We start from the raw sequence: 27,426 nt of genomic DNA, 5'->3' as shown, positions 1-27,426 counted from the left end.
ACTGGAAAAATGACAGAGTCTTGCTAAGGGTTTAAGTCCCTTTTTATTCAACTTAAGAAGTTACAATTGCGTGCTCTTGACGCTCACAAACTACGCCGACTCGGCGGTAAAATAAAAATAAGAACCTGAAAAGAAATAATAACAAGACTCTAATTACGAGGCTCTCTAAAAGTAACTAACCTCACCGCGTTTTACAATACCGCTGCTAATTCAGCAAACTTTGAATATCACTTGAACAATTAACAATTCTCCTAGGCAAGCACACAGACCGAAACGCGGGGTTCTTCAATTTCAGGCTAACTACCTCCGCGCTCGTGAAGTACGAACAGCACACCTCGAACTCGTTTCCTTTCTATTTAACTCAGAATACTTCCGCTGATAATTTGAATCCTTGCGCGTTCTACTAAAATTTACATACTCTGGCATTGGCAGTTCCAGGGGAAAGTAAGGCTTGACAGCAAAGATAGTTTAAACTTAAAATAAATGTTAGTTAAAATAAATATAAACCCTACACAGTAATTATTATTTGCGTTCTTTTTAAAAGTAGCATTTTGTGTTTACTGTGTTCTGTTTTGAGGATGAACTTTTTATTATTCGAGAGGTAATTTTCCAGACTTTCTGGGAAAACTTTCTGATTTTTCGGATGACATTCCACGCTAGTGAGAATCTAATTTAATATTTTCTCTGGAATACTTTCATTCGCCTTGCTGTAAATCACGATACTGAAAATTTTCATGTTAAAGGATAAGCATAAATGACAACAATTCCAAAAGCGTTTTATTAAAATATATTCAAATATCTGTACAAAATTTTAAAGCAAAATAAATTGCTCAGAAGTCATCTCACGCTATCACATTTTACGTGCATAAAGAGTATCACATGCTGAAATTACAGTTTCTAGTATATTTATGTTACATTCAATGATTTAAGAAAATAGAAATTCATTCAATAACTAAATCAGATTTTTTTTTTTTATAAATCTCCAATCAGGATCAATCATGGTTATATATTCCATAATATGACTGATTTTTCTAAGGAAAGGCACGACGAATTCTGCTTCTTTTATGTAGTAAAATTCATACTGAAGCAGGAAGAAGAAACCTGTCAAAATCTTGAGAGGTGTGCAAAATATATGTCAATTATGCGACACAAAATACTATGATAGAGAATCTAAATAAAATTTGAAGTAGCAAAGTTAACTTTAGGGTGTGTAAAATGGCACCAGAGAAAGATCGAGCATAAGCATTTTCGAAATATATACATATATTTTACTTACTAAATATTTAACAAAACAACTATACAAAGAAAATAATCAGGTGCACACTAATTTTCTGTTTGAAATCTAAAGTTTTCTCCCCCCAATAGCGGGTTCCACCTGTCTATGGGCGTTGGCCCACTATTAAGGGCAGAAGCAGTGGTCACTTTATTATGGAGGCATCTGATAGGTGGGCCACCATTGCCTCATATGAAGTGACGAAAAAATTACATCCATGCCTTCATCCGGATTCGAACCCAGGCCTTTCGGTCTGGTATGAAATCTAAAGGTCGATACGCAAGAAATTTTTGTTGGTTGCACTTTGTAGTTCAAACATGCTGACAGCTACATATTAAATTTTCAGGCTGACATTTATTTCAAATCTTCTAATTTGTTCACTAACCACTAAATAACGTACTCTGAACAAAAAATAAACAAATTACGAAAACCTGCTAAGTGGGACAACACTTGAGAATGAAATATGATATCTTCTCTTTCTTGCATTTATTAGATTTTTCTTCAACGCATATAAAATAAATACATGTGTATGTAAATAAATATGAACTTCTTTATTTCCTATTGCAACATTCCGCTACATCTCATGGCGTTTCAATTTTGAGTTCTTAACCTCGGCGAAAAATTACTAGAAACTATTTTCATGAGTTGGAGATAAACATAGGTTATTCTGGCTTTTTTTTTATTAACTTTTAGTTAAGGGGTACAAAACTGCTCGTGTATAAAAGTACTCCTAAACAAAACAACGATTCTTATTGCGAAACTTCGTAAGTGTGGCATTTATCTTTCGGGAGGAGGGGGATACAAATAAAAGTTAAACAAATCTGTAGCTTCAATTCTTTGAAGAAGATTTAGATCACAGTTTAAATTAATAGCTCCATTTGTAGATTTTCTAAGGCGTTCGTTTTTAGTTATAAAAATAACGCAGAATTTGACTCCAGATCATTCAAATCTTAAAAACCTTTTTATTCAGATTCTTGTCATAATAATGCTAGTTATTTTACGGGAAATGCACACGTGGGTAGCCGTGAACAATTGCCTCTAGAGCTACAGTGGATGGACAAAAATATGGAAACACCTTGTGAAATGCATGTTTGAAAAGAAAGATTGATTTCAATGAAATATGTAGGTGGCGCTGGCATTTTTGACTACTGACGCCACCTATACAACTTCGTAAATGTGCTAAACAGTTCAGTTGTTGTCGGAGTACTGTTAAGTGAGGTTGTCATTGCATTATGTCAGAGTTAACAGACTTCGAACGTGGGCAAATTGTTGGAGCACGTATGGTAGGTGCTTCCGTAAGCAAGGTGGCCGAGGTGTTTAGTGTTTCAAGAGGTACTGTATCGAAGATTTATTCCGCATATTTGAAAAGCGGAAAAACATCATCTGCTAAATCACAGCCCGGACGAAAGTGTGTCCTGAGTGATCGTGACAGACTATCATTAAGGGCAATTGTGACGAAAAATAAGAAGACCACAGCTGCAAAAGTTACTGCTGAAATGAATGTTGTGTTACCGAACCCTGTGAGTACCAAAACAATTAGAAGGGAGCTTCATAAACAGGGAATTGCTGGACGTGCTGCAATTGAGAAGCCACTCATCAGTGATGCTAATGCACGTAACAGGAAAAGGTGGTGTTTAAGTCATAAAGCCTGGACTATAGAGCAGTAGAAGCGAGTAATATGGTCTGACGAGTCTTCTTTCACATTGTTTCCCACTTCTGGCCGAGTTTACGTCTGGAGAACGCCATCTCAAGCCTATAATACAGACTGCTTGTTGCCAAGAGTGAAACATGGCGGGAGTTCTGTTATGGTTTGGGCAGCCATATCGTGGTTCTCTGCTAGCCCCATGATAACTGTGTCAGGGCACATGACTGCCAAGACTTATGTGAACATTTTGGCCGATCAAGTTCATCCCATGGTACAAACTTTGTTCCCCGTGGTGATGGTGTCTTCCAAGACGACAAAGCCCCTGTTCACACAGCTCACATTGTCCAGGACTGGTTTTCTGAGCACGAGGATGAGTTCTCCCATCTCCCCTGGCCACCACAGTCACCAGACCTGAATATTATCGAACCTTTGTGGTCTACATTGGAACGGAAAGTGCGTTCTCGTTATCCACCGCCAACATCGTTATCTGAACTTGCTACCGTTTTGCAGGAAGAATAGTATAATATTCCCTTGGCAAACATACAGGAACTGTATTTATCCATTCCGAGAAGACTGCAAGCTGTTTTGGATGCCAACGGGTTTCCTACGCCATATTAAGCAAAGAAACATGTTTTTTTAAAGGTGTTTCCATATTTTTGTCCAACCCCTGGTCCATTCGCCTCGCCAGTTTGAGACCACTGTTCTGGACTACAAATTTTACAAAAATTCTGTGAATAAGAGCAACTTTTTCAAAAAAGTATATTGTTTAATACTTCCCAAAACAACGTACAGGTACTCAGTCCTAGTCACTTAATCTATTAACAGCAGAAACTTTTTAAAACTGATATTTCAGTTTCAGTTACGAAGTATTGCAACATTTTGTTCTTCAGTCTGCGTACTGTACCTGAGGGTGATATGAAACTTTTGTCGTACGGATCTTATTTTTGTCAAACTTTCTGTGTTCAGTTTTAGAGAAAGAGTTTAAAACTTTTATTAAATATAACTATGAAGGCCATAAGATCGTATAAAAGTCAGATTTCATAATTTGTGTTGATTTTCTTTAATTTAAAAATGCCACAACACGAATATTATCAGAATTTGAAGCATATGTCTACGACCACTGGTAATAAAAAGAAAAGCCGCAAGAAGCCTTATCTGGACACGGTGTACACAGGCAAAACTACTACATATAAAAATTCTAATGAACAAAATACCATATGATATATAAATCAAATCGCTGCATATTAACAAAATTTAAATCTTTACTTCTATCAAATAATATCAGTTACATTACAGTATTTCAGCAAATACTGATAAAATACTGCAGGCTGAACTGCTGAAAGTTTGCGAAATTTTAAAACTTCCATGAATGCATACTGAATCCCATAATTATATTACGTTGAAGGATGCAGTGTTTGATAATGAAATTCTTTGTTTTGGAACTACCAAAACAGCCTTACATTTGTAATAATAATAATAATAATAATAATAAAAATAAAAAAAAAAACTTATTCAAGAATCTGAATTTAATGCAATTTTAATAAACAATCTAAACCGTTAATATACAGGGGGGCATCGTTCATACATTTCTCATTTAAACGTCTTGTACACGCCGTTTCATCTTGGTCCCAATTCAGACCTATTTCTCTTATATGTCGTTTTTTTGCTTGACTTGCTGCATTGGTTTTACATTTCACAGTTCCACCATTCAAATATTTTTTTCAGAACGGGAACAGGAGAAGGAAACAAAGCCATGAGACATCACAATCTGGTATAGGAGTTGATAACCAGTTCATGAAAAGAAGGAATACTTAAAAAAGAAAATAGATTTCCCCCCCCCCCCTGAATAGGACGCTGGGTTATGTAAACTAGGTGGAGCATAATTAAATGATACAAAATATCAGGAAAGCGAAAAGTACTCTAGTTAAAAGATAAAATTCTAATCTTAAAAAAGAATTTGACAAAAATATTGGTTTGACGAAAGTTGAGTTAGGAAAGAAATTGATATTTGATATTCCTGTGAAGTTGTTTATGACAAGAAAAAAGTTGAAGAAAGAGCAGAAATTTGTGGACAACCCGCTTCAAAGTTATTATGTGTTCAAGGTGGAAAGATTCCTGAGGCCTAGCCATTGATGAAATTTTTCATTCAGTGTCATGCATCCAATACTTTACTGAATTGCCCCATGTCAATCGCGAAGTAGCACTTCGACTGAATGTGAAGGAAGCTTGTTTTTCAACTGAATGGCTGCATAAATTTAAACTGCGACATCGAATCTCTACCATAATAAACTGAGAATAAAAAAAACATTCCTGCTAAGTCGGTTGAAGAATGGTTTAAGAATTCATCTATCAAAATAGATGGATATGACTTAAAAGACATTTTTACTGTTGAATAAACTGCTCTTTGCTTTAAAATTATGCCTGCAAGAACCCAAGCTTTTAGATGCAACCAATGTTATGAAGCTAAGCAGAGAAAGAAAGTCACGCTGTTTTACTTCGTGCAAATGCTGATGGTATGTAAAATAATCTTTAGTTATGGGAAAATCACAAAAACTAAGATGCGTCAAACATGTTAAAACTCTGCTATTAAAATATAAATAATAAAAAAAAAAAGCATGGATGATTACAGACATTTTTACACAATGACTCAAAAGAAAATAAGACAAAACTATGAGGAGACGAACTGCAAAATTTTACTTTTTACGGACTACTGTATCGATCTTCAAATGACATATTTCTTGCAAAATGTGAAAATTGCATTAGTGTAGTACAACCTTAAGAGCCTTTAAGATAGCGTCATTAATAATTTGAAAATGTTTTACAGGCAAAGGTTGATTCAAATAGCCCTTCAAAATATACTACAAGAAATACACAGAAAAATTTAAATATTTTTGAAGGTATGAATATGATGTTACTCGGCCAGACTCAAATAAACAACAAACAATTAAAAATCGTTCATTAAAGCAGGATTAGACAATACAACTGAGGAATACGTAAACTGAGATGCCAAAGTAATGATGTCAAGACATTTGAATTTCAAGAACTGAATTTGATTCATAGCGCTTTGCTTAAAATTCAGAATCGTTAGACACGTCAGATGACAATTAAAAACTTTTCTTTCAAGAAAAATTAAAAATTTGCTTTAAAATTTCTTGGGGAGGGGAATTTCTTATTCAAGATTTTACAATCCAGGCAGAAATGTAGAGAAATTTGCATTCTTATAATTTTAAAAATTGTTCAAAATATTAATATTAATTATTATATTAAAATATTTATTTTAAATTTATTTGAACATAGTTAATATTTTAAACAAACTGAAAGTATGATAATAATATTATGTAATATCAATAGTAGATTAGCAGCATTAAAATTCTGCAGCTAAGATATGCATGATTTGCATATTACAGATGAAATAAAAATTTCATTTATATGTCATTTGCGTATGGTCCCTTGAAAAACATATTAATGGTGTTCCACTGTAATTTTATGCTTAAACAAATTCTAAAAGAACCTAAAAGGCCTTAAAAGATTAAAATTCAAATAACAGTTCAAACTGTTTTAAAATAGCAATTGAAACTGTTTTCACAATAATAAAATTAACATATAAAAATAATTTTAATCTTTATTTCTTTGAATTACGGTTCCATGGATATTTTTTCAAAAGCTCCCTTCAGCAGATCCTCCAAATCCTTAATTCCACAAGAAAGAAATTTATTATGGAATGTCTAACAATGCTTAGCAATAATATTACAGAAAATATTATAAAACGAATCAATAACAAAGTTTGTGAGCAACAGATTTACAAAACAAAACCACTTAGTACATTCTTGAAAGTTATAAAAATCCATGACAAAACCAATATAGTCTATATTAAATATACAGAAGTGCCGCTGAATTAAGGATAGACATGGCTATGCAAATTTTGTAGCGCTGCACTCATGTAAGGGCATTGCGGTAACTGCATATATAGATAGTACTATGGTATTGTTATTAATCAGTCGTTTCAATTGTCAGTATGGGTAAAACTTCTGGTTTAGACGCCCTTCGATCAGAGATGGATAGTAGACGCTCGATGTATGGGCCTTTCAATTTCCGAAATCATCAGAGGGCTGATTTTCAAGGTTGACAGTAACAAAAGTATACCAGAAATACACGGATGGTAGGGGGGAACTAGCGATCGGGCAAATTGCAGAAGACAATTAGCCTTGAACAAACATGGCGTGAGATGGCTAAGCCATATTGTACACAGCAGCGAAGGGAAACATTAGCTCAAATTACCACCAAGCTAAATCACAGTGCCAGTCAGTAAACATATCGTGCAATGCTCGCTTCACCACATGGGCTTCGTAAGACGTAGACCCACGAGAGTACCATTGCTCAATGCATGCCATTGAGCTGCACGTCTTGCCTGGGCAACAGAACAAAGAATGGACTCTAAAGGACTGGATACGAGTAGCATTGAGTCTCGATTCCGACTACTTAATATCGATGAGAGGCTGAGGAGTATGGCTCATGAAGCTATGGATCCTGCATGCCAGGTTGGAACTGCACAAGGCATGGCGTCTAAATCATGGCAGTGTTTTGGGGATCCTTAATACTTGCACCAACCTCCTTCAATATGATTCAGTACATAGAGTTACTCAGTGGTCATTTTCATCCATTTATGTTGTCCTGTCATTCAGAAGGAAAAAGGAGTACTCCAGTAAGATAACTAACTGCACCTTTCACAGGTCCCAATTCGCTACTGCTTGGATGGGTGAGCATTCCTCTGAATTCTCTGTCATGAACTGGCTACTCAGAAGCCCTGACTTAAATCCTATTGAGCACCTTTCGGAAGTTTTGGAGAAAGGTGTGAAACCACACCACACAGCACTAGCGACCCTTCCTGAATTATGGACGGCTCTATCCGAAGTTTGGCAAAGGCAGACGAGGCCGAACTCGTTATTGACTTGCTATCCCTAATTCAGTGGCACTTCAATGTACATTAAATGAAATGAAAATATATCTGAATGACTTTCACCTTCCTACATCAGGAAATACAAGACGACCTGCTCAAACCTATAACACGAAAACTATTCATTACATATAAAATGCTATTTTTAATCATAGAAAATTTCTGCCAGTCTGAAGGGCAGCTATAAATTTTATAAATCAACGTATTTCGATGCTGGTTCACTATAATCATGCACAGGTCACGGTAAGTTGTTTAATAATGCACCACGACACATTCCAAAAATACATTATCGCTCAGTTTTAAAATAATTAAATACACTCAGCTCAGCAATAGAACAATTTTGCAATAAAATAGAACTCTCTCACTTTGTCACTGGCTTCCTTTCTCTGATTTCCACTTCATTTTTTCAAGTATCAAACTATTAAATTAACCATGCATTTTTCTGTCAGTGTTAAAAACTTGATGCACATTACATGATAGGGAAAACTTAAATGTCAAAACAAAAGTAGTAATCAACAATGTGACTAGATACTTCCACCTCGATTTGGGAATTTTTCATGTTAACAGGACAGCTTTATTGACATGTAGTAGAATACTTCAAAACAGAGATACATTTAAAAACCTCTCGTTTTGAAGAAAAAAATGTCACCAATTGATCATAAGTTCAGACTTCGCACTAATTTCTTTCATTAAATGGCTAGGTGAAACATTCTGCACATTTCAAAATTTGGAATAAACTAATATTCTACACACAATTACTGTGTTACTTTTAAATGAAACAATATAACATATTCCTCCCTAAGTTGCACAAGAAAATATGAAAAGAATGAAATAATACACATCATAATTTCAAGTTTTTACATCTTCAAGAGTACCGTTGTAGATTTAAATAAGATTCAGTTTCTTCAGACATCAAATCTTGATATATTTAGCAAGTGATTATAAAAATGTTTCTGAAGTTTAGATCTTTAAACTGATTTCTTTAATTAGTTATTCTATGTGACACAGCAATACTGAATTACAAAGCGTTACCATTTCATGCTGGAATTTCCTTTCAAATTTTACACAGTGTTATCCAGGTAAGTAACAGAGTATAATTACTTATTTCGTTTTTCCATACAGATCCCTTTTCTATTAGACACAACAGTAACAACCTTTTCACTATTTTTTTTTTTTAATAACGAAAAATTTTTGGGGTTGCTTATATATATATATATATATATTTATAACCAGCAGATTATATTTTTTATGGTTCTAATGACATGATTCGCACAGTTATAAAATCAAGAAACTAAGTTAAAAATATCATGTCTGATTGAAGTAATTTTTTAAATTCAGTTTCAGAGGAAACATGTAGTGTCAGTGAGATATCAAGAACCTCACTTTGGAATACTTGTAATCAATTTCTGAGATTTTCCACACCAGCTGCTAACAAGGAAGCATTGTAAAGCAAAATCAATTTAGTTGATAGAGCTCTCTCTTAAGTGTTCTGTGATTTTTGTGTCTAGTTTAAATGATATCCCTGTTGAGTTTTCATCGACAAAAACTCTTGCAGATTTCATACGAGAGCTTAAAATTTTTACCCAAATTTTCTTTTAAGTAGCTATAAAGAATTTCAATGATAGCCAGAGGACATTTGTAGATGATGAAATGAATAGCAACACAGCATGTCACACTTCATCATGTTAGTTCAGGGACTTAAAAAAGGGCCATTTTCTTTTTGTTAAAATATTCAAGTGCTTTTCTAAAAATTAGCATTTTAGGTACCGATGAGCGACCTTGCCTGAAATCAAATTACATTGATTTCATCTGATAAATTGTTAAAAAATAAAACAACTACTCTATATACTGTTAGAATAATTAATTTCATTAATATTTTAGCCATGGCAGGAAGAAGACTTATGGGATTACCAATCTCAGAGATTTTTAGAATCGTTGCTTTGCAGATAAGAATTAGGTGAAACAGCTGCTGAAGCGCCTGAAAACTCTACTGGAATGTTACTACAAAAAGTGCTGCATAGATCTCGCATATGCCATTCCTTATGACACTATTGACAACACGGCAGGCAGTGCAAAATGTTTCAATCAATGTGGGTATCGCCGGCTATTGCTAATGATGCGCGATGCTGCCGGCTCACTGATAAATCTGCCGTAGAGGCACTTGACGTAATAAGTCGGACGTAAACTTTAAAATGTTTTATAGTTGTTAATAACTTATACACATAGAGTTACTTGGGGGGACACTACATTAGGATTAACTGCTACAAAGCAAAGCATTAACTGTGCAGTTCCACCCTAAATTGGATGCAGAAGAAGCCAAAGGTCTCCCACCCCCCTCTTTCCCTAAGTCACTTCATACTTGGCCTACCAATATTTTAAGTGCTCCCATGCAGCATTTACAAACATCAATGCTTTCCATGAGTTTCAAATCTATACATTTACAAACATCAATGCTTTCCACGAGTTTCAAACGCAAGCCCTTCAGCAGTCAGTGTCACTAACCACAGCACTTTTTCTGTGCAGCTGAACGTGCATTTACAATGAAACAATTTACAAGAACATTGAGTTCATTAATAAAAATCCATTAAAGGGGGCAAAAGTATGCTCTATTAATTTAAAAACACAACTTCCAGTAAACAATTAGAGTTGCCTGCAGCAGCAGCAAAAGCTAAAGATATTCAAGTTTTCATTAAAAATATGGTGAAGTCTTCAGCCTTTCTGTCCAAAACTGTTGACAAAACTCCAACTATGGAGATTGTCTTGCTAAAAAAGGCAATACAACAAAAACCCAGCCTCAAAATATGGTCTTACTGCGCAAAACTGTTGACAAAACTCTAGCTACAGAGATTGGCTTATATTATGATGTATGACCATAGGAACTTTAAAAAAAGAGAAGCCAGAGCCTTGACTGTTCAACTCTTCTGAATAATATGCAATGTTGGATGAGTAAGACTATGCATGGGATGGTGGTGGTGCATATATGAACCTTTGGGTTAAATAACTGTATGTGTTATTAAAGTTATAACAAAATAATTTCACGTGTTAAGGGACTTTGCGAACATCCTGTATTAAAGTAATCTTTCACAAGTCATGGATGACTTTTAAATTTTGTTACCAAATAACAAATACAGTGAAACATATCACCTTTAAAATCATACAAAATCATACCTTGCAGTGGCATTCATTTTAAAGAAATTTTCTCTGCATTTCAAAAGAATTTAACAAAGTTCTCTCTTCTTTTTGTCATAAGCTAACCATTCCTTCTTTATGTTAAAATAACTTTTGTTTTCTTTCGTTAAAACATGTTTAAAGTTATTTACAGTCTAACAACAATGATGCGAAAACATTCTCGCTCTATTTTAAATATTTACATTCCTATGCTTATCCACTTGTGAAACAGTTAAAATATCAGATCATTAATTACATTTACAACTTGCATTGAAGAATCTCATTATAAAAATTAAACTCTTTTCTATTTAAATGTGCAAACTAAACAGCAAAACAGAAATTTTAAGTAATTAAAAATTTGTAATCTAATTATTACACATTCCGAACACTTGATTTGGAATATTGCAATGTCACACGACATTAGAGGACCTTAACATATGTAGTTTTACTAAAATAAAGCCACTGCTCAAATGATTAAGTTAGCAAAATTCCAGATAATTTGGAAAAAAGTTGGCCACCACAATCATAAGGTCTGGTGTTGGTCTTGGTGTATTTAATTATGGCAAAGCACACTAGGGCTATCTGCCTAAGGGGAGGGATGCCTTTCGTGGAGGACTTTCTAAGGGAAACTGGCTCGTATATACGTTACACATGGGGAAAACCACGAAAACACCCATGCAGCCAGCCCGTTCGCGGGATTCGAACCTCAGACCGAACTACCAGTGTTCAGCAACTTTACCGCTCGGCCGCTGGTGGGCTCATAAGGTCTGGTGCAGCCAAACTTTTGCATCTATATTACCTTAAATGCATAATCAATAGTATTAGACAATTCAACATATCACACATTTCCACACAGAAATTAGAAGGTTAGAAAGAGTGGTGAATAATATGAAAAATATAGCAGAAATCTTCATTATTACCTTAGAAAAACAGAAAATTTATAGCATCAAGAAAATTTTTACTTCATATTTTTACCATTTTGGAATTGCTGCACAAAACAATTAATAAAAATAACAATTAATTCACAGAATTACAGCATTTGAAACCTATTTATAAAATTTCGGCAAAGTTTTTCATATGCCCATTCAAACAAAATATATCACATAATAATCAAACTGAATTTTAAGCAAAATGTAAAAATTATTGAAAATAACTCTGTCATACTCAGAACAAATAAAAATCATATACCTAATATTCTCTCTTTAAGTCATCCTGTATAATAATTTTTAAGACCACATTTACAGAAAATGACATAATTATGAATCCCAACTGGCATAGTTAAATGATTCTTTACATTTAAAACTATAACAATGCTCATTGTCGCAAATAAACATTTTGTGATACTGGTGAAACATAAAAATATTTTGTATTTACAAGGAAAAAATGCAATAAGTTACCTTGGTAGTGATCATTCAAATATTCCATAATTTCCTTAGAAGCAATTTTTAAATGTGTGTATAACAAATTAATTGGAAGACCTATAGAATATTTACTCAAAATAATTATAAAAAAATTTAAAATTTGGAGTTCTTTCTTTGTGTGTTTATGATTATTAGAATGCTCTTCTAATTTCATTGCCTCTTTTAAACAAAACGATACATCATGACTTTTTAATTCGTCATCTTCTGATGTATCAGAGGTCAGAATATGATCCATTTTTAAATTAAGAGGGCCAACAAATGAATCAACTAATTCTGAGCAATAATCGGAATAGCATATGTTGTTATATGATAAAAATTCTGATTTTATAAACGTAAAGTCATGATCCTCTGAATAGTTATTACACTGATCTAAAAAGTAGCCTGTAGTTGTCTTTAGAGATATGGCCAGTGTTTCTTTGCAAGCTTTGAAAATGGACTCGTCACTTTTACTTGAAGGATATTTTACAAATTTTGGAGATTTTTCTGGAAGTCTTTGAAGATTAGAAACTTCTCTTTCATTTTCTGAAACTGAACTATTAAAAGATTTACGGTCGAGTTCATTAAAAAAATCTGCTTTAAATACAGGAGAAATATCTTTTGGACATGCAGCACTTACTCCATTAAATTTATCAGACTCATGAGCTTGTGCAAATTCTGGCTGACTTTTGGAATTTTTTAAACTTGATGAAACCAAATTAGAAGTAATATTTTGTTTTAAATCACAACATTTATCAGAACAACTGTATAACGTTTTACTTGGTTTTGAAATATTATTAACTACAATAGGAACAGGTTCTTTAGTAATGTTATTACACAATGAAACTTCATTTGTTATTAAGAAAGAATCAGTTTTCATATCATTGCTTATGCAAAAAGAATCATTAACATATTTGTCAAGGGAGGTACAATCTACACGTTTATCGTCTAATGATTGCACATTCTGTTGTCTGTCGTCTGAAGAAGAATTTTGCATCAGCTTATCATCTGATGACATTTTCTTCTTTTGCTCTTTTTGTTTTCCTTCTTCTGCATGTTTATTCTCCAATGCCTGCACATTCTGTGGTATTTCTTCTGAATAAGAATTTTGCTTCAGCTCATCATTTGATGACATTTTCTTTTTTTGCTCTTTTACAATATCAGAATTTTTAGATGCATCTATATTTATATGAGACATCATATTTATTTCCTTTCCTTGATTAAAGCTTATTTTTGACGATACAGATGCCTCTGCCGATTCATGCAAAATCGAAGATCTTGTAACCTCACTAGAACTTTTAATATTTTTCTCATATTTTGTGAATGAATTGGAAACACAAAGTAAGTTATTTGATGACACAAGGGCAACTTCTTCTATACGTTCATCTCTATTAACTGACTCTTCATGAGTTTTAATATATATGCTTGATGGTTTAGTACAAGTTTTTAATGTTACATAACCATCACCTCTCATTTTAAATTTATGTGAAGCATTCTGAAAAAATTTGAATTTTTTTGAAGTGCTTAATGAACTGACGAAGTTCCGAACCTCTTCACTCCCAATATTTATCAAACTTTTGAATATTTTTTCGAAGTGAATTCTTTTAGAATTTGCTACAATTTCTGTACACAAATCTATGATAGTATCTGTTACTGACAAAGGATCATTCATAGAGAAACAATTTGTTTTCCCTTGAGCACAAGACACAGTGCTGGTACAGATACCTGAATCAGCAGAGGAATGGCCACAGAAAATCTCAGAATTTAAGTTTTTTGAATCATATGTGAAATTAAGTTCAACAAGACCATTTCTTTTAACATTAAAATATTTTTTCTCCTTTTTAAAAAATATAAGCTGTACATTTTCAGTTGATAAATATTCTGGCAATTTATAACAATCATTAACTTTTTTAAAGAGAACTAAGTAATTAATTTTCTCATTTGGATATAAAAAATGTGAAATACACAATAATAATCTTTTCCGATTACTTAACTTAAAGGGGTGTATTGATTTAAAATCATTCTTTAAAAATCCCAAACTAGTTTTTTTGCTTGAAAAATATTCAGACATTTCTTTTACAAAATTTACTTGGTCTGTGTTGGGCATTTTAGAGAAATATATTCGTTCATTATCAAAAATGTGAAGTATTACATTCAAACGGCCCAAATTAAAATCTGTTTCATGTAGAACTTCAGATATAAAAATATTACAAGATAATACCACATCAAATATATGGTTTTTATCATACATATTTTCAGAAACTTTAATATTTTGAGCAAGATTTACTTTAGAATCATCATCTATAACATCACAGTCTGCTGTTTTAGCTGTTTTGGAAATGTGATTAACTTTCAAATTTTGATCACATGTGTTCTTTGCGCATGAATACTGTGTTAAAACATGATTAGTAACAAGAGGATTGGCAGGATGAGTTTGATTTTCTAGAAATAAAGAATCTTTTGATAAAGAACTTGCTTTGCGCACATTAAAAGAAGAATTAACAGAATTCAAAATGTCTAATTTTAAAATAGGATTTAAAGTAACAAATTCGTTATTTTCAATGCAAAAAAAGGTCTCTCTTTCTCTAAAATAATTAAATTTTTCTGACACATTTAAATCAAATTGTGACAATGATGTTCCATATTCTTTAAAAGTTTCAAATATTTTTAAAAAATGCAATTTTTCTTCATTGACTAATAAATATGCAATAAATATCAAATCTTTTTCTTCTTTAGTCAATTTAAAATTCTGCAGATTTTCAAAATTACAATCTAATATTTTTTCATTGGCAAATGGAAAGGGGCGGAAGCATTTTTTTATGAAATAAATTCGACTGGATTCAGATAGACTACAGAAATGAACCCTACAATCTTCTAAGACATGAAATACAGCTCTTAAAATATGAAATAGTGGAGTCTCCAAATTAAATCTAAAATATTTATGTAAATACGCAATGCAGTTTCGTACTTTATCACATGCAGGCTCACTAGAAATTTTTTCGTTTTTTATTTTGTTTACATTTAAAATAACCCGAGGTTCAGATACCTTTGTATCTAAAAAACAATCAGAATTATTTCTTTCCCCATGGTTTTCAAACAATTTTTCAGTTCGTAAAGACAGTATATCTTTCGATGTCTCAGCAAATTTTGCCGAGATAGGCATGCAGTTTCTTTCAGAAGCACATGGTTTTACTTGTTCATTTTTACTTTTTTCAGATTTGATCTGATTATCAGGAGCATTTGATGATTTCTGAAGGCTAGTCATGTGAACTGCTGCATTATTTTGAAAAACACTGCTAGGAAATTTATTTATGAATTTCATCAATTCTGGAGGAGAATGTAAAGTGACATATCCATCACTTCCAATTATAAAATACTTTTGCTTCTCTTTAAAATAACTAAACTGCTCTCTTACATTCAAGGCAGTATTGGGAAGACTTTTAGTACATTCTTTAAATCGCTTAAATATCCTCACAAAATGATCCTTCCCCTTATGAACAAGAAAATATGTAATAAATAAAAGATTTCTTTCTTCTTTTTTTAATTTAATATTTTGCACAGTAAAAGAGTAACTATCTTTCTTCAGTTCATCATTTAAAGAAAATGCTTCTTTAATAATATCAATTTGATGCGTTTCATGTAAACTACAAACATACGTTCTACAGTCATCTAAGACATGCAGAATAGCTTCCAAGAGAAGAGAATCCAATGTAATTTTAAAATATTTCCTCAGATATTCGAGGGATTTCTGCATTCTTGCACAAACAAATTCATTTGAAATAGGAATACTTTTTGCAGAGCTATTTTCCTGAATAACACATTTTGATTCTCTTACAAATTTTTCATACGCTTGATCAGTAAAAGGATTACTTGTTTCAATATTGTAATATTCATAAACAGGGTATCCTTTTTCAGGGCTCAAGCTAAAACTATCTGATGCTTCATTGGTGACATTTTCTTTTTTGGATGTTACATTATCTTCAAAATTTTCAGCTCTAACATCATTACTCAGTCCAGATTGAGTATGAATTTTCTCACCATCAGCGAAAGCTTTATCACATTTGCTAAAAATATTTTCAAAATTCAAGTAATTTAATTGAGGAAAATTACAAAGTGTTACATATCCACAATTTTCAATAACAAAAAACTTATTTCTTTCTTTAAAATAGTTGAACTGCTGTTGCTCAGTAGATGTACAGTCCAGGTTAATTTCACAATATGCTTGCAGACTTTTAAATAACTTCAAAAAGTGCTTTCTTTTCTCCTTAGCCAATACATAAGCAACTATTAATAAACTTATTTCTTCAGAACTTAATTCAGAATTTAGAGCTTGACAGCCCTGACTTAAAATTCTATTTCTATCAAAGATACCTTCAGAATAAAAATCTTTAATTAATTTTATCTGATCAGTTTTGGATAAATCACAGAAATAACTTCTACAATCTTCAAAGATATGAAAAATTGCCTTTAAGATTAAGGGCTTAATTGGATCTGTTAAATATTTTAAAATACAATTAATGCAAGACCTTAGTTTTAATAACATTAACTCACTTGAAATACTTATGGATTCAGAAAGTCTACCATGATTGGGAAGCACTGCTTCTTCTAACTTTTGTTTGTCAATATTAACTAATTCATCACTATTATCTTGGTTATAGTCCTTTAATGCTTCTGAAGTATTTAATAAGAATTTTGGAGAAACACTTGCTTTTGATTTAAGAACTACATCAGATCCTGAAAGTACAGAATTCAGTTCAAATTTTGCATAGCTAGATAAATATGTTGTATCTCCACATACTGTTTTACATTTTAGTTCTTTCAAAGATTTATCACAAGATGAGGTCAGATTTTTAAAATTTTCCATATTATTACAATGATTTTTATGAATAATATTAGTATGATATGAGCCAGGGTAATTTTCAAGGCTATTTTGAATATTTTTAACAGTATTAGAACTTTGTGCTATAGAACTGGACAGAATATTTGATTTGACAAAAGTGCTTTTAAGGGTATCACATTTAACTTGAAGTGAAGGTGTACTACTTTCTGATGGTGCACATTTTTCAACTTTTTTAAAGTTAGGAAACACAAAATAAGGATGCAAACTTACATATACTTTAGTAAATTTAAAATATTTAGAATTATTCTTGATAAACTGCAACTGAGTAGAAACAGATTCACTACAAAATCCAATTTTAATGGCCTCTGGAGCATGTTCTTCAATTTCATGTAGCACACTTAGGGCAGAAACTTTTCTACTTAATGCAAGAATGGACACAATAAGTAAAATGATCTTTTCTTCTTTTGTAATACCTGATGTTGCTTGTACACGAAAATCCAAAGGTTTACAAAACCAAGCATCCCCTAATTCCATAAAACCTGAATCATTAATTGCAGTTAAAGGAATGTTTGTGAATATCTCACGTTGCCTAAGTATGGAAAATTGGTTCAAATAATAATTCACATCTTCTAGAACATAAGAAATGCACTGTTTGAGTTGGAAATAGTGCAAGAATTTAAAGCAAGTAAGTAAATAAAGAGTTGCACAATGCAATTTTTTCTCAATGCTATTATCCAGATTAATTACTTTCTTTTTCAAATATACATAGTTTCCACTGACTATGAAATCATCTACTTTGTGTTTGAAAAAGTCATGCATTTCAGTGCTACTGTATTTAGAAAAAACAGAAGTTAACAAGTCATTCTTTTCTTTAATTAACATTTGGAATAATTTTTCAAAATGTAGTGGATTTCCTGACTGTAATATTTTTTTGAAGAAGTCAATGGCATAGTTTTCAGACTCAGTGCTTTTATTTCTCTCTCTCAATAAGCATGCTTTCTGCTCTGAATATTGTTCAGAATACGGTGCTGAAAAAGGGTAAATAGACTGAAATGCTTCAGATAAGTACAGAACACTGTTCTTTAGTTCAAAGATCTCTGGAATTTTGTTACACAGACACTGTAGATTCTTTTCGATTTCATTAAGAAACGGAATAATTTGCGGATCAGCTTTGTTTCGCAGATCCTGTATTTCATTTAAAGTCATGCAAAATGTTTTCTGTTTCTTCTTTAATATAGTTTCGATCAGAAATTCTGCCACATAGTATTCTGGAACCATGATTTACTAAAAAAGAAAAATAAAGAAAACCATTTTAATATTTCAAGAGCAAAAACAAACAAAATGAGGTTTTTTTTGTACACTCCTTATAATTTTAACAGTTATGTTTATGTTTTCTATTTCTACACACACACACACACAAACACACCAAAAAAAAAAAAAAAAGTTAAGGGGACCGTTGTCTCAACCAGTTTTGCCAAACGTGACTTTATATAAAACTGGCGACCTGATGCATGAGCAAGGGCACTGTAATGATAAAGCTATATATGCTAACAAAAAAATAAAAGTAAATATTTTAAAATTAAAACTGCCATTTAATTTATAATTTTAAATATTTAACATATGACTAAAAGAACCCTAAAAATAACACTGAAATAAATAGTGATATTTTCTGCTTAAAAATTTACATAATAGAAGAGATATTTGAATTAAAGTTTTAAGTCACTACTAGAAGGTATCGGTAATATATAACTGCTTATCTTTTGTTTACAAAAATTGCACAGTTCTAATATATTAACAGTTTTGAAATGTCCTTCAAAGGCATTGAATATTGTCATTAAACACCTCAAATACTTAATTTGTTAAGTTCAGATACTATTGTGTTTTCATTTAGACTGTCAACCTTTCATATTTTAAATCATGTGTATATGCATGTGTGCATATACAGTACAAAATCTTTAATCCAGAATGATCTATAATCCGGACTTCAAAGCTACAAACTTTCTGTGCATGCGTAGTGCTTACGCATGCACATAATACCTTTATGTATGCACATATGCACGCACATAATATGTTTACGCATGCGCATTTAATGTATAACAGATGGTATAAGCTAGGCTAAAATTATCTATTTCAGTTAATGTTGCAGATTGTGTTGTTCCTAATCTTCTAATTGGATCCGGCTTATTATTTTTTGGAGACTGTTAGAGCAATTTTATAAGAAGTAAGCTTGAACTTTCGATTATGTCAAAAAGAGTTTCAGATTCTGGAGCTGCCAAAGGATCTACAAAGTTAAAACATGTTTCGATGCCCATCAAACAAAAAGTGGAATTGCTGCAAAAAATGGATAAACGCTTGAAGAAAGTGACAGAGAGGTTAGTGAAAACGAAAAAATTTCGATTGACAAGTTAGTCAGTATTCTCAGCACAGCAATTACAGGACTTGAACAGCGGGACTTTGTAATTGAACAAGAAATTATATCTGTTTATAGAATTAAAGAGAAAGCATTAGCACATAAAATGAAGCAACTTAAACAACATACATTGAAAGAAATGTTTAATAAAGTAAACAAATAAATATTAAGCTTGCTTTTTTTTTTTTTTTTGTAAATTTTGATACCCTTTAGATCATAATTGCTCTTTTATTTCATAAATAATGGTTTCATATCTTTAATTTTATAATTTCTGCATTCCATCTTACCAGATTTAAATTGATGATCTATAATCCGGAATCGCCGAAGTCCCGACGAGTCCGAATTAAAGACTTTGTACTATATATATATGACATAAAATATGAATGAAAATTACTAACTTTAATTTAGCATGTCCTATTGCGTTTATATACACATTTTATTTTCATTATTATACATACAATTGTTCTAAACACAAACATTTCATTCTTACAATTTTTGTGCTATCAGATTCAAAAGTTAAGTCAAACTCTGAGTGTAGGAAAACTGTGACTGATGTCATGAGAGACCAGAACACCCCTCCCCACCCTGGTCAACATGAAGAGTTATGACCAGCTGCACTGGTTGAGTCACATCTTTGCGATCAACACGCAATACGCATTATCTGCATTTTCCATTGTAGTCTTCATTTACACTCTCAACCAGGACCCTTTTCCACATAAGCCGAGGCCTCCTGCAGAAGTATCAGACCTCCTTTCCTAATGGGAACAAATATGTGGATATTGTGTACTTGATAACTGCCTAGTTCCAGAAGATATTCTTTAGACCATCTCTTACAAAATGCATTCAACAAATCTAGCTGCATCTTATTACTTTGGTAAGTTTCATATTTTTGGATTCAGGTTTCAATGGCAATGTTGTCAGTTTCTGACCAGTTAGAAAATGACCTTAAGTAAAGGCTTCTTCTGAATCATCATGTCCTCACTCATACACTAATGGTCTGCTATTGAGGGCAGCTTCTACCCCCAGCTTCTACCTGCTATTGATGGCACCTCTACCTAAGTAGTAGAGCGCTTCTTCATCAAGCAATGAGCGAGCAAGTGACTTTTCTAAGACAGTATTTAGTTAATCATATTAAACCCTCTTAACTAGTCTCCACGCAGCCTGTGGCAAAATAAATTTCTATTCAATGCCGCTTATAGCATAAAAATTTTTGACTGCATTAGATGTTATGGTATTCCACAGAGATGCAATTCTTTGTTTGTGGCATGGAAGGTGAAAGTGTTATCCCTATAGATGGTGAAAAGATGTCAACCAATAAACTTCTGAAAAGAAACCATGAATTTATCAGTTGTCAGGTCCAAAATGAGCTCCCGATGCAAAGCTTAAGAAGTTAAGCACATGAACAGCACAAATATATGCTGCATTCACGGGCTGTGTTATTGCATACAAAGACAAGACTAGCAAAATCTATTCTAGTTGCAGTGAATGGTTGGAGGGTGTAACTCTTTCTGGTGGCAGTGGAGCTTCTGTTCGGTTACCCAGTTTACAAGGTAAGCAACAGCACAGTATCCATTTAATGGCAACAAAACCTCGCAAGATACAACAATTACAGTGTAGTTTGGAAAGAACCATTCAACCATCTAAGTGGTGTAGATGAATATGCATATAATAAACCAGAAGGCAAAGGGATGAGAGCCATCAAAGATTTCAAAGATACCAGTCTGCTTTCTAGCTGTAAAAGATAGTCTTTCATGAAGAGATTGAAATGAGCAACTTTTGATTTTGTCGGTAATGGCAAGGTATTTTGCAGAGGTTCTATTTCAGATGGAAACATTTTTTCTGCATGTAATATATCCAATATTCTTTTGCCTTGTTCAGCTGCGAGATCCAAGAATAAATGTTGCTGCATTTTACAATTGTGAATGAAGCATAATACCCAACCTGTCACATGGATTAGTCTGATGACCACTGAATCGAGTAACATCTATGACAGGACTAAATGTAGTTGTACACAGAGACTGGAATTTTGTTTTCCTTGTTTCTGCTTCAGTTGACGTATGGTGATTCATCAATACAGATTTCGTAGGCCAAACATTCTGAGGATGCGTTAGTCACGGTGGTCCTTCCCATCACAACACTAAGATGGAGAGGTCTGCTGGTAAAATACCACATGAAAGATGATCTGCTGGATTTTGATTACCTGAACAATGATGCCACTGTGCTGGAGAAGTGTATTGCTGAATTTCAGTAATTCAATTGCAGACACATGTTTTCGAATGGTTGGGATCCTCTTGAATTCAACTTAGAGCTACAGTGGAGTGACTCCAAAGCATTGCTGTACTAGGGTGTAAGACAGTTTCTTTACAGACGTAGTGGAGCAAACGAGCTCCAAACACTGTTGCTAACAGTTCTAGTTGAAGAAGAGTTTGTTTTTTTAGAGAAAGCTTATTACAACTGCATAGTAATTGAACCTTTATTATATTTTATTCTATAAAAAGGACATATAGCACTGCTATGCTCATTCGGAAGCATTGCAAAATATATAAATATTTACTTCTGAAGAAGAGGAAACTCCAGTTCATCTTGGAATGTATATAGTGTTTAAAAGTGATAGCTCAATGGTCTATTTGTACTATTATGCAACGATAGTTGGGGTGCGGGGAGGAGAATCTCATCCCACGGTAATTCACACAGCCAGGTATTCTAAAAGAGAATTTTTCCTACAACTGCTGCTGGAACAAAAGGGCTTGGCCGGTTATAAAATTTGGACAATGTTCCCAAAAGTAAACATTTCATTGTGGGCTGTTTTGTCAAATATATAAACTACTTTTAATGTCTTGATGAAGTGCATCTTCTTCGGTACTCCAATTGATACCTAAAATTTGTGTCACAATTTTGAATTCAATACCCTCTCGTTTCCAAATATATTTGAGTGTTTGTGATCTACTTTGCTAATGGCAAACTAATAAGAGACGTTAAACCTTGCATCTCATAATAAAGAATCGTGGCCTCGTCTTCAAAATCAACTCCAATTATGTAGTCATCCATAAAGATGCTCTTTTCAAACTGTTTTGCTTCTATAGGATAAGTGTCTAAGTGTATAGTGGCCAATTCCCATATAGTAGTAGATAGTACAAAAGTGACTGGAGGTTAACCCAAAAGGTAGTCATGAAAACTTTAAGAAAGAATTTCTTCTTTGAAAGTTCTTTTCCTGTGCCCATCTTGCTCTGCTCTGAACCATAAAAACTGAGTTGCATCTCTGTTTTCCTTAGATAACGTTAATAGAAAAACACTTGACTTACTGATCAAAGTTAGAAGCATATACAGCTATTTGATTAGTAGAAGTAATGACAAGAACTGGAACAGTATTTGGACTTTTACAGATTGAAACATGGTGCTTCTTTTTGCATTTAATGCACGAAGCCCCCCTTTTTTTGTTTGCATGCACAGTTTTTAAAATGATGTCTTTGGTTCATACACAATACCTACCAGCACTCTTTAGCTTTTGAATATGCATGTCAATATCAGTTACACAGGGTTCGTACACATTTCTGTGCATGGAAATTAAGTACTTTTAAGGACCTTTAATGAAAAAAATTAAGGACCTATGAGCGAATGGGAACAGAATAAAATCAATTAAAAATATTATATATCCCTGAACTTCACTTTTGTAATACCATCCTAAAAATAAAATGGATTCACAAGTAGGATGAATTATTATTATTAAACATGACTTAATTAACATAATTATTATTAAGTCTGAGAATAAAATATATGAAATTTAACAAGGAGCATTATATATTTTACACTTATAAGAACTGAACATATTTGAAAGGAGGTAAGTGATGAAGATAAGTGACATTTTATTTACATTTCACTAAGAATTAGTTTTATGTTGATTTTATTTTACATCTCATTTTGTCACACACTTGTTCAGTCTAGAGCTTTAGTAAATAGTAAGCAGATTTTATGTCAAGAGGCATAGGTTAAAATGAGAAGTAAAATCATAATCAGCATGATTCACAACAAAAGACTGGCTGTTATTACTGCTGCTGCTTACCTAGAGAAATACCTACTGATCAGAACAAACCTGAAAGGCCTGATGTAGGCACGGTTGGGGCAAGTTCTGAAAGTTAGCTGGGCTCTGTCTGACGCCGTTAATGTCGTAGCTTCGTGTAGGGTTCCAGGGGTTGTGACTCAGTTAATATACTTTAAGGTTCTAATAAGCCACTAAAGTACCAGAGGTGATAAGTTGTTTTACATTATTTTAAGTCTCACTAGATGCGAAGAATAAGTTTTACATGAATTTTTACCTTTTGTGTTTTATCTTGTGATTACGGTAAGGGTTAATGAAAGGCAATAACTCGCTTTAATATGCAGAGATAATTTTTAAAGGCAAGCAGTAAGTTTTAATTAATTAAATTAGGTATAAGATAACCTTAGTCATCATGGATTTACATGGCCACTATTAAATTTTATTTAATTTTTAACAATATGTGTTAAAAAAGGCCCTATTAAAATCCCAATCTAATAAAATTTCACAGTTTAAAACACATAAAATTTATGACATTGATTCTTAAATGATATTCGGATAATTACACATTAAAATCTACAAAACATTTATGTTTTGTAATCCAAGACGAATAATTACAAATTATGTTTTGTAGCAACAATACTCAACAAAATATTTATGCGTCTTTTTAATTTGAAGCCTTCCCAGACATTTTGCCTAATTTATATCGATTTCCTTCTCTTTAAGCACCTTTTCTAACAATTAGAAATTTGTCTCAATACACAAAAGAATGTTTACACTAGTTTCTGCATGTTTTTATCTTCTAACCTGTCCACACTGTACGTATGAGGGTTTATTTGATCTGGTAAAAGTTAAATAGTCCAAAACACATCAACAGATATAAAGCAAATTATCGCTATGTATGAAAGTAATTACAATGTGAGACAAAGGTTTAACTCAGATTCTTATTTAAAAAGAACTTGAAAAATAAAGGCATGTTCTTATGCTAACAAAATCAATTACGGCTCGTAGTGATGTAATGAAATAAGAAGAGCCAAATTCAAACTAAAAATATCGATTAGTAGTCAAAGACTATACAATTTAATTTCATTTTAGGCTGGTTCAATCACTCTATCATTAAAACAACCTCAAATGTCGGCAACGGTAATCCAAGACGAATAATTACAAATTATCAGAGCTGGCAGGAACTAATGCAGGGAGAAAGTGGAGGTCAGAAACACACTCTTGTCTTACATTCCAAAAATCTCGGTTTAAAAACTGTCTAAGTGATTTACCGTACTTGACGGCATATAAGACACACTTTTTTTCCTAAATTTGATCTCAAAAATGTTACCTGTGTCTTATACGTGAAGGACACAGTCTTACACGTGAAGGTAATTGCATTTAGTAATTGTTCATTTGGGTTTTACGAAACGCGAGAACTAAAAGAAACTACACTATTTAAACTTTTTTCCCTTGTGTGTGGCCGTCTAAATAAGGGTGCATCTTATATGTCGTCAAATACGGTATTTGCATTCTGGTGAGAAAATGGAAATGGGAAATTTACATTTTCTCACCAACTGTAAACAATTGGGTAATTTACATAATAATAACTGTACATATCTTTGAATAATAATTTTATTTTTCTTTATTCAGGTTCTTTCTTCCACATTTCCTTTTCATTTTAGAATTTTTGGATTTAATTAAAGATTTCTGATATTCTAAATAAACTAAATGCATTTAGAATGTATAGAAAAAGCTGCTAATTTTATTTCTTTAGTAATATGAATATTCAGAAGAGATATGAAATATATATGGTAAGTTTCAGTTAGAGAGCTGATGTGGCAGAATTTTTATAATTTAGTGACACACTGAGTAATAATTTATAATTTAGTGACACACACTTTACAAATAGCAAAACTTTTAGAATTTAGAACAGGCATTGGAAGCAGAATTTAGAAAGGCACCAGGCAGCACAATTTAAGATCCACATAGACTGCATCAGATGGGAAAATGCCTAGTGCCAGCCCTGTGTATGATGCATTAAAATATATTAGATGAATCTTTTAAATTGTCAGTTTTCAATATCTTTATTAATAAAAGAATTCTTTTCTATAATTTCTATCCATATAATAAGAAGCATTTCTGATATTTTCCATGTTTGTGTCTAGTGAAAAGTAGAGAAAAGAAAGGGAAGATAAAAATGTTAAAAAAGCGATTCTAGTATCAGAAGTAAAATATTAAACTATTATGTTGTAGGGTTTATATTTATTTTAAGCTATCTTTCCTGTCAAGCCTTTACTTTTCCCTAGAATTACCAATGCTAGAGTATGAAAATTGTAGTATAGTGCGCATTATGTTCAAATTTAGCAGAAGTAAGTTGAGTTTAAATAGAAGGAAAACGAGATTGTAGGTGTGCTTTTTGAATTGCGAACATGAAGGTTGCTAGGTAGAAATTTAAGAACCGCGCATTTCGGCCTGTGTGCCTATTTCAGCAGTTTTTGCTGAATCTTTCAACTGCTTAATTAGTAAGCTCGCTGAATCTCAGCGGTATTTTAGAACACAGTTAGGTTAGTTTAAGATCTCAGAGCCTCGTGGATAGTGATCACGCTATTTTATTCATTCAGTCATTATTGTTCAGTTTTTACGTTCAGTTTCAGTTAAACCGCCGGGTCGGCGTAGTTTGTGAGTGTCAAGTGGACGCAGCTGTTATTTTAAAAGTTCAATAAAAAGGGCTTTAAACCCTTCTTATGTGTCTGTGTAAATTCACACTTTGTCGCAGTTACTACCACAGTTGCTGACAAGTTGGAGCCACACGATACTACAAAGTTTTAATTGTTTTTCCAGATGTTCTCCAAAAAGTAAGAAAACTGCGTGTTACTACCATGCAAACATTTTTCATTTTGTCACATTTTTCTGGAATCTTTTAGAATCATGGGTCTATAAACTTGCCTTCAAATCTTTCTAAATTTTCCAATGTCTAAAATCCTAAAGAAAAATTATCCCTACCAGTTCTGTAACAGCAAAAAGCCAGAAGTGTTTTGAAAGAAAAAAAAAAAAAAGTCAGAGGAAAAGAGTGTGAATTAATTTTATAGAGAAAACTGATGCATATTCTGAGATTTTCGAACATTCTGAGAAATGGGAAAAACTCTTACCATGAAAAAATTAAAAAGACATTTTTAATTAAGTACATAGCTATTTTGCTTTTGCTAAAAACTGTTTCATAAATTGTGCTTTATAGCATTATACCTTGCTTATTTTTCAGATTCGAAACGTTGTATAATATGTGGCCAAAATGGAACTTTATAATATGACAGTGAAAAATAAAAATGCTTTATTTTAATGTTATTTCTTAAATATAATTCTAATATATTATCATTATTTCAATGAAATTTATCGAATGCTAGAATGCTCTAAAAAAAAATCATCAAAACATTCCCAGATCTCGGAAAAAAAATTTCTATAGAAACCGATCGCCAAAATGTTAATAAGTCACCAAATTTCACCACCGGATAATTTATTTGATGACTGAATCTGTTTATTCAGTCCTGTCTAGAAATTTCTGTTAAAGAATTAAAAATTTCTGGTTACTCTAATGCTTCGATAGTCACACATTTACTCAGTTTCAATGTTATACAGTTAAAAGCCTTTAATCTGGAATGATCTATAATCCGGACCTCAAAGATACAAACTTTCTGCGCATGCATAAACGCAAAATGCATTTATG

General features: G+C 32.5%; 1 protein-coding gene across 1 annotated transcript in view; it reads right to left on the bottom strand.

Moving 5' to 3' along the window:
- Window positions 1–755: 755 nt before the first annotated feature.
- Window positions 756–27,426, bottom strand: part of LOC146998905 (uncharacterized) — a 64,198-nt gene continuing 37,527 nt past the window's right edge. Inside the window, exon 3 of the mRNA XM_085811904.1 lies at window positions 756–18,561. Coding sequence (XP_085668030.1) covers window positions 12,355–18,555 — 6,201 coding nt within the window. The 5' untranslated portion in view covers window positions 18,556–18,561 and the 3' untranslated portion in view covers window positions 756–12,354. The remainder of the gene's footprint in view (window positions 18,562–27,426) is intronic.

The sequence above is a fragment of the Stegodyphus dumicola genome, chromosome 2 (genome assembly GCF_044657685.1).
Source record: "Stegodyphus dumicola isolate Sdum_Otavi_A_Nest chromosome 2, ASM4465768v1".
Lineage (NCBI taxonomy): Eukaryota > Metazoa > Arthropoda > Arachnida > Araneae > Eresidae > Stegodyphus > Stegodyphus dumicola.
Note: the sequence above shows the minus strand (reverse complement) of the source record. Positions and strands in the feature narration are given on the sequence as shown.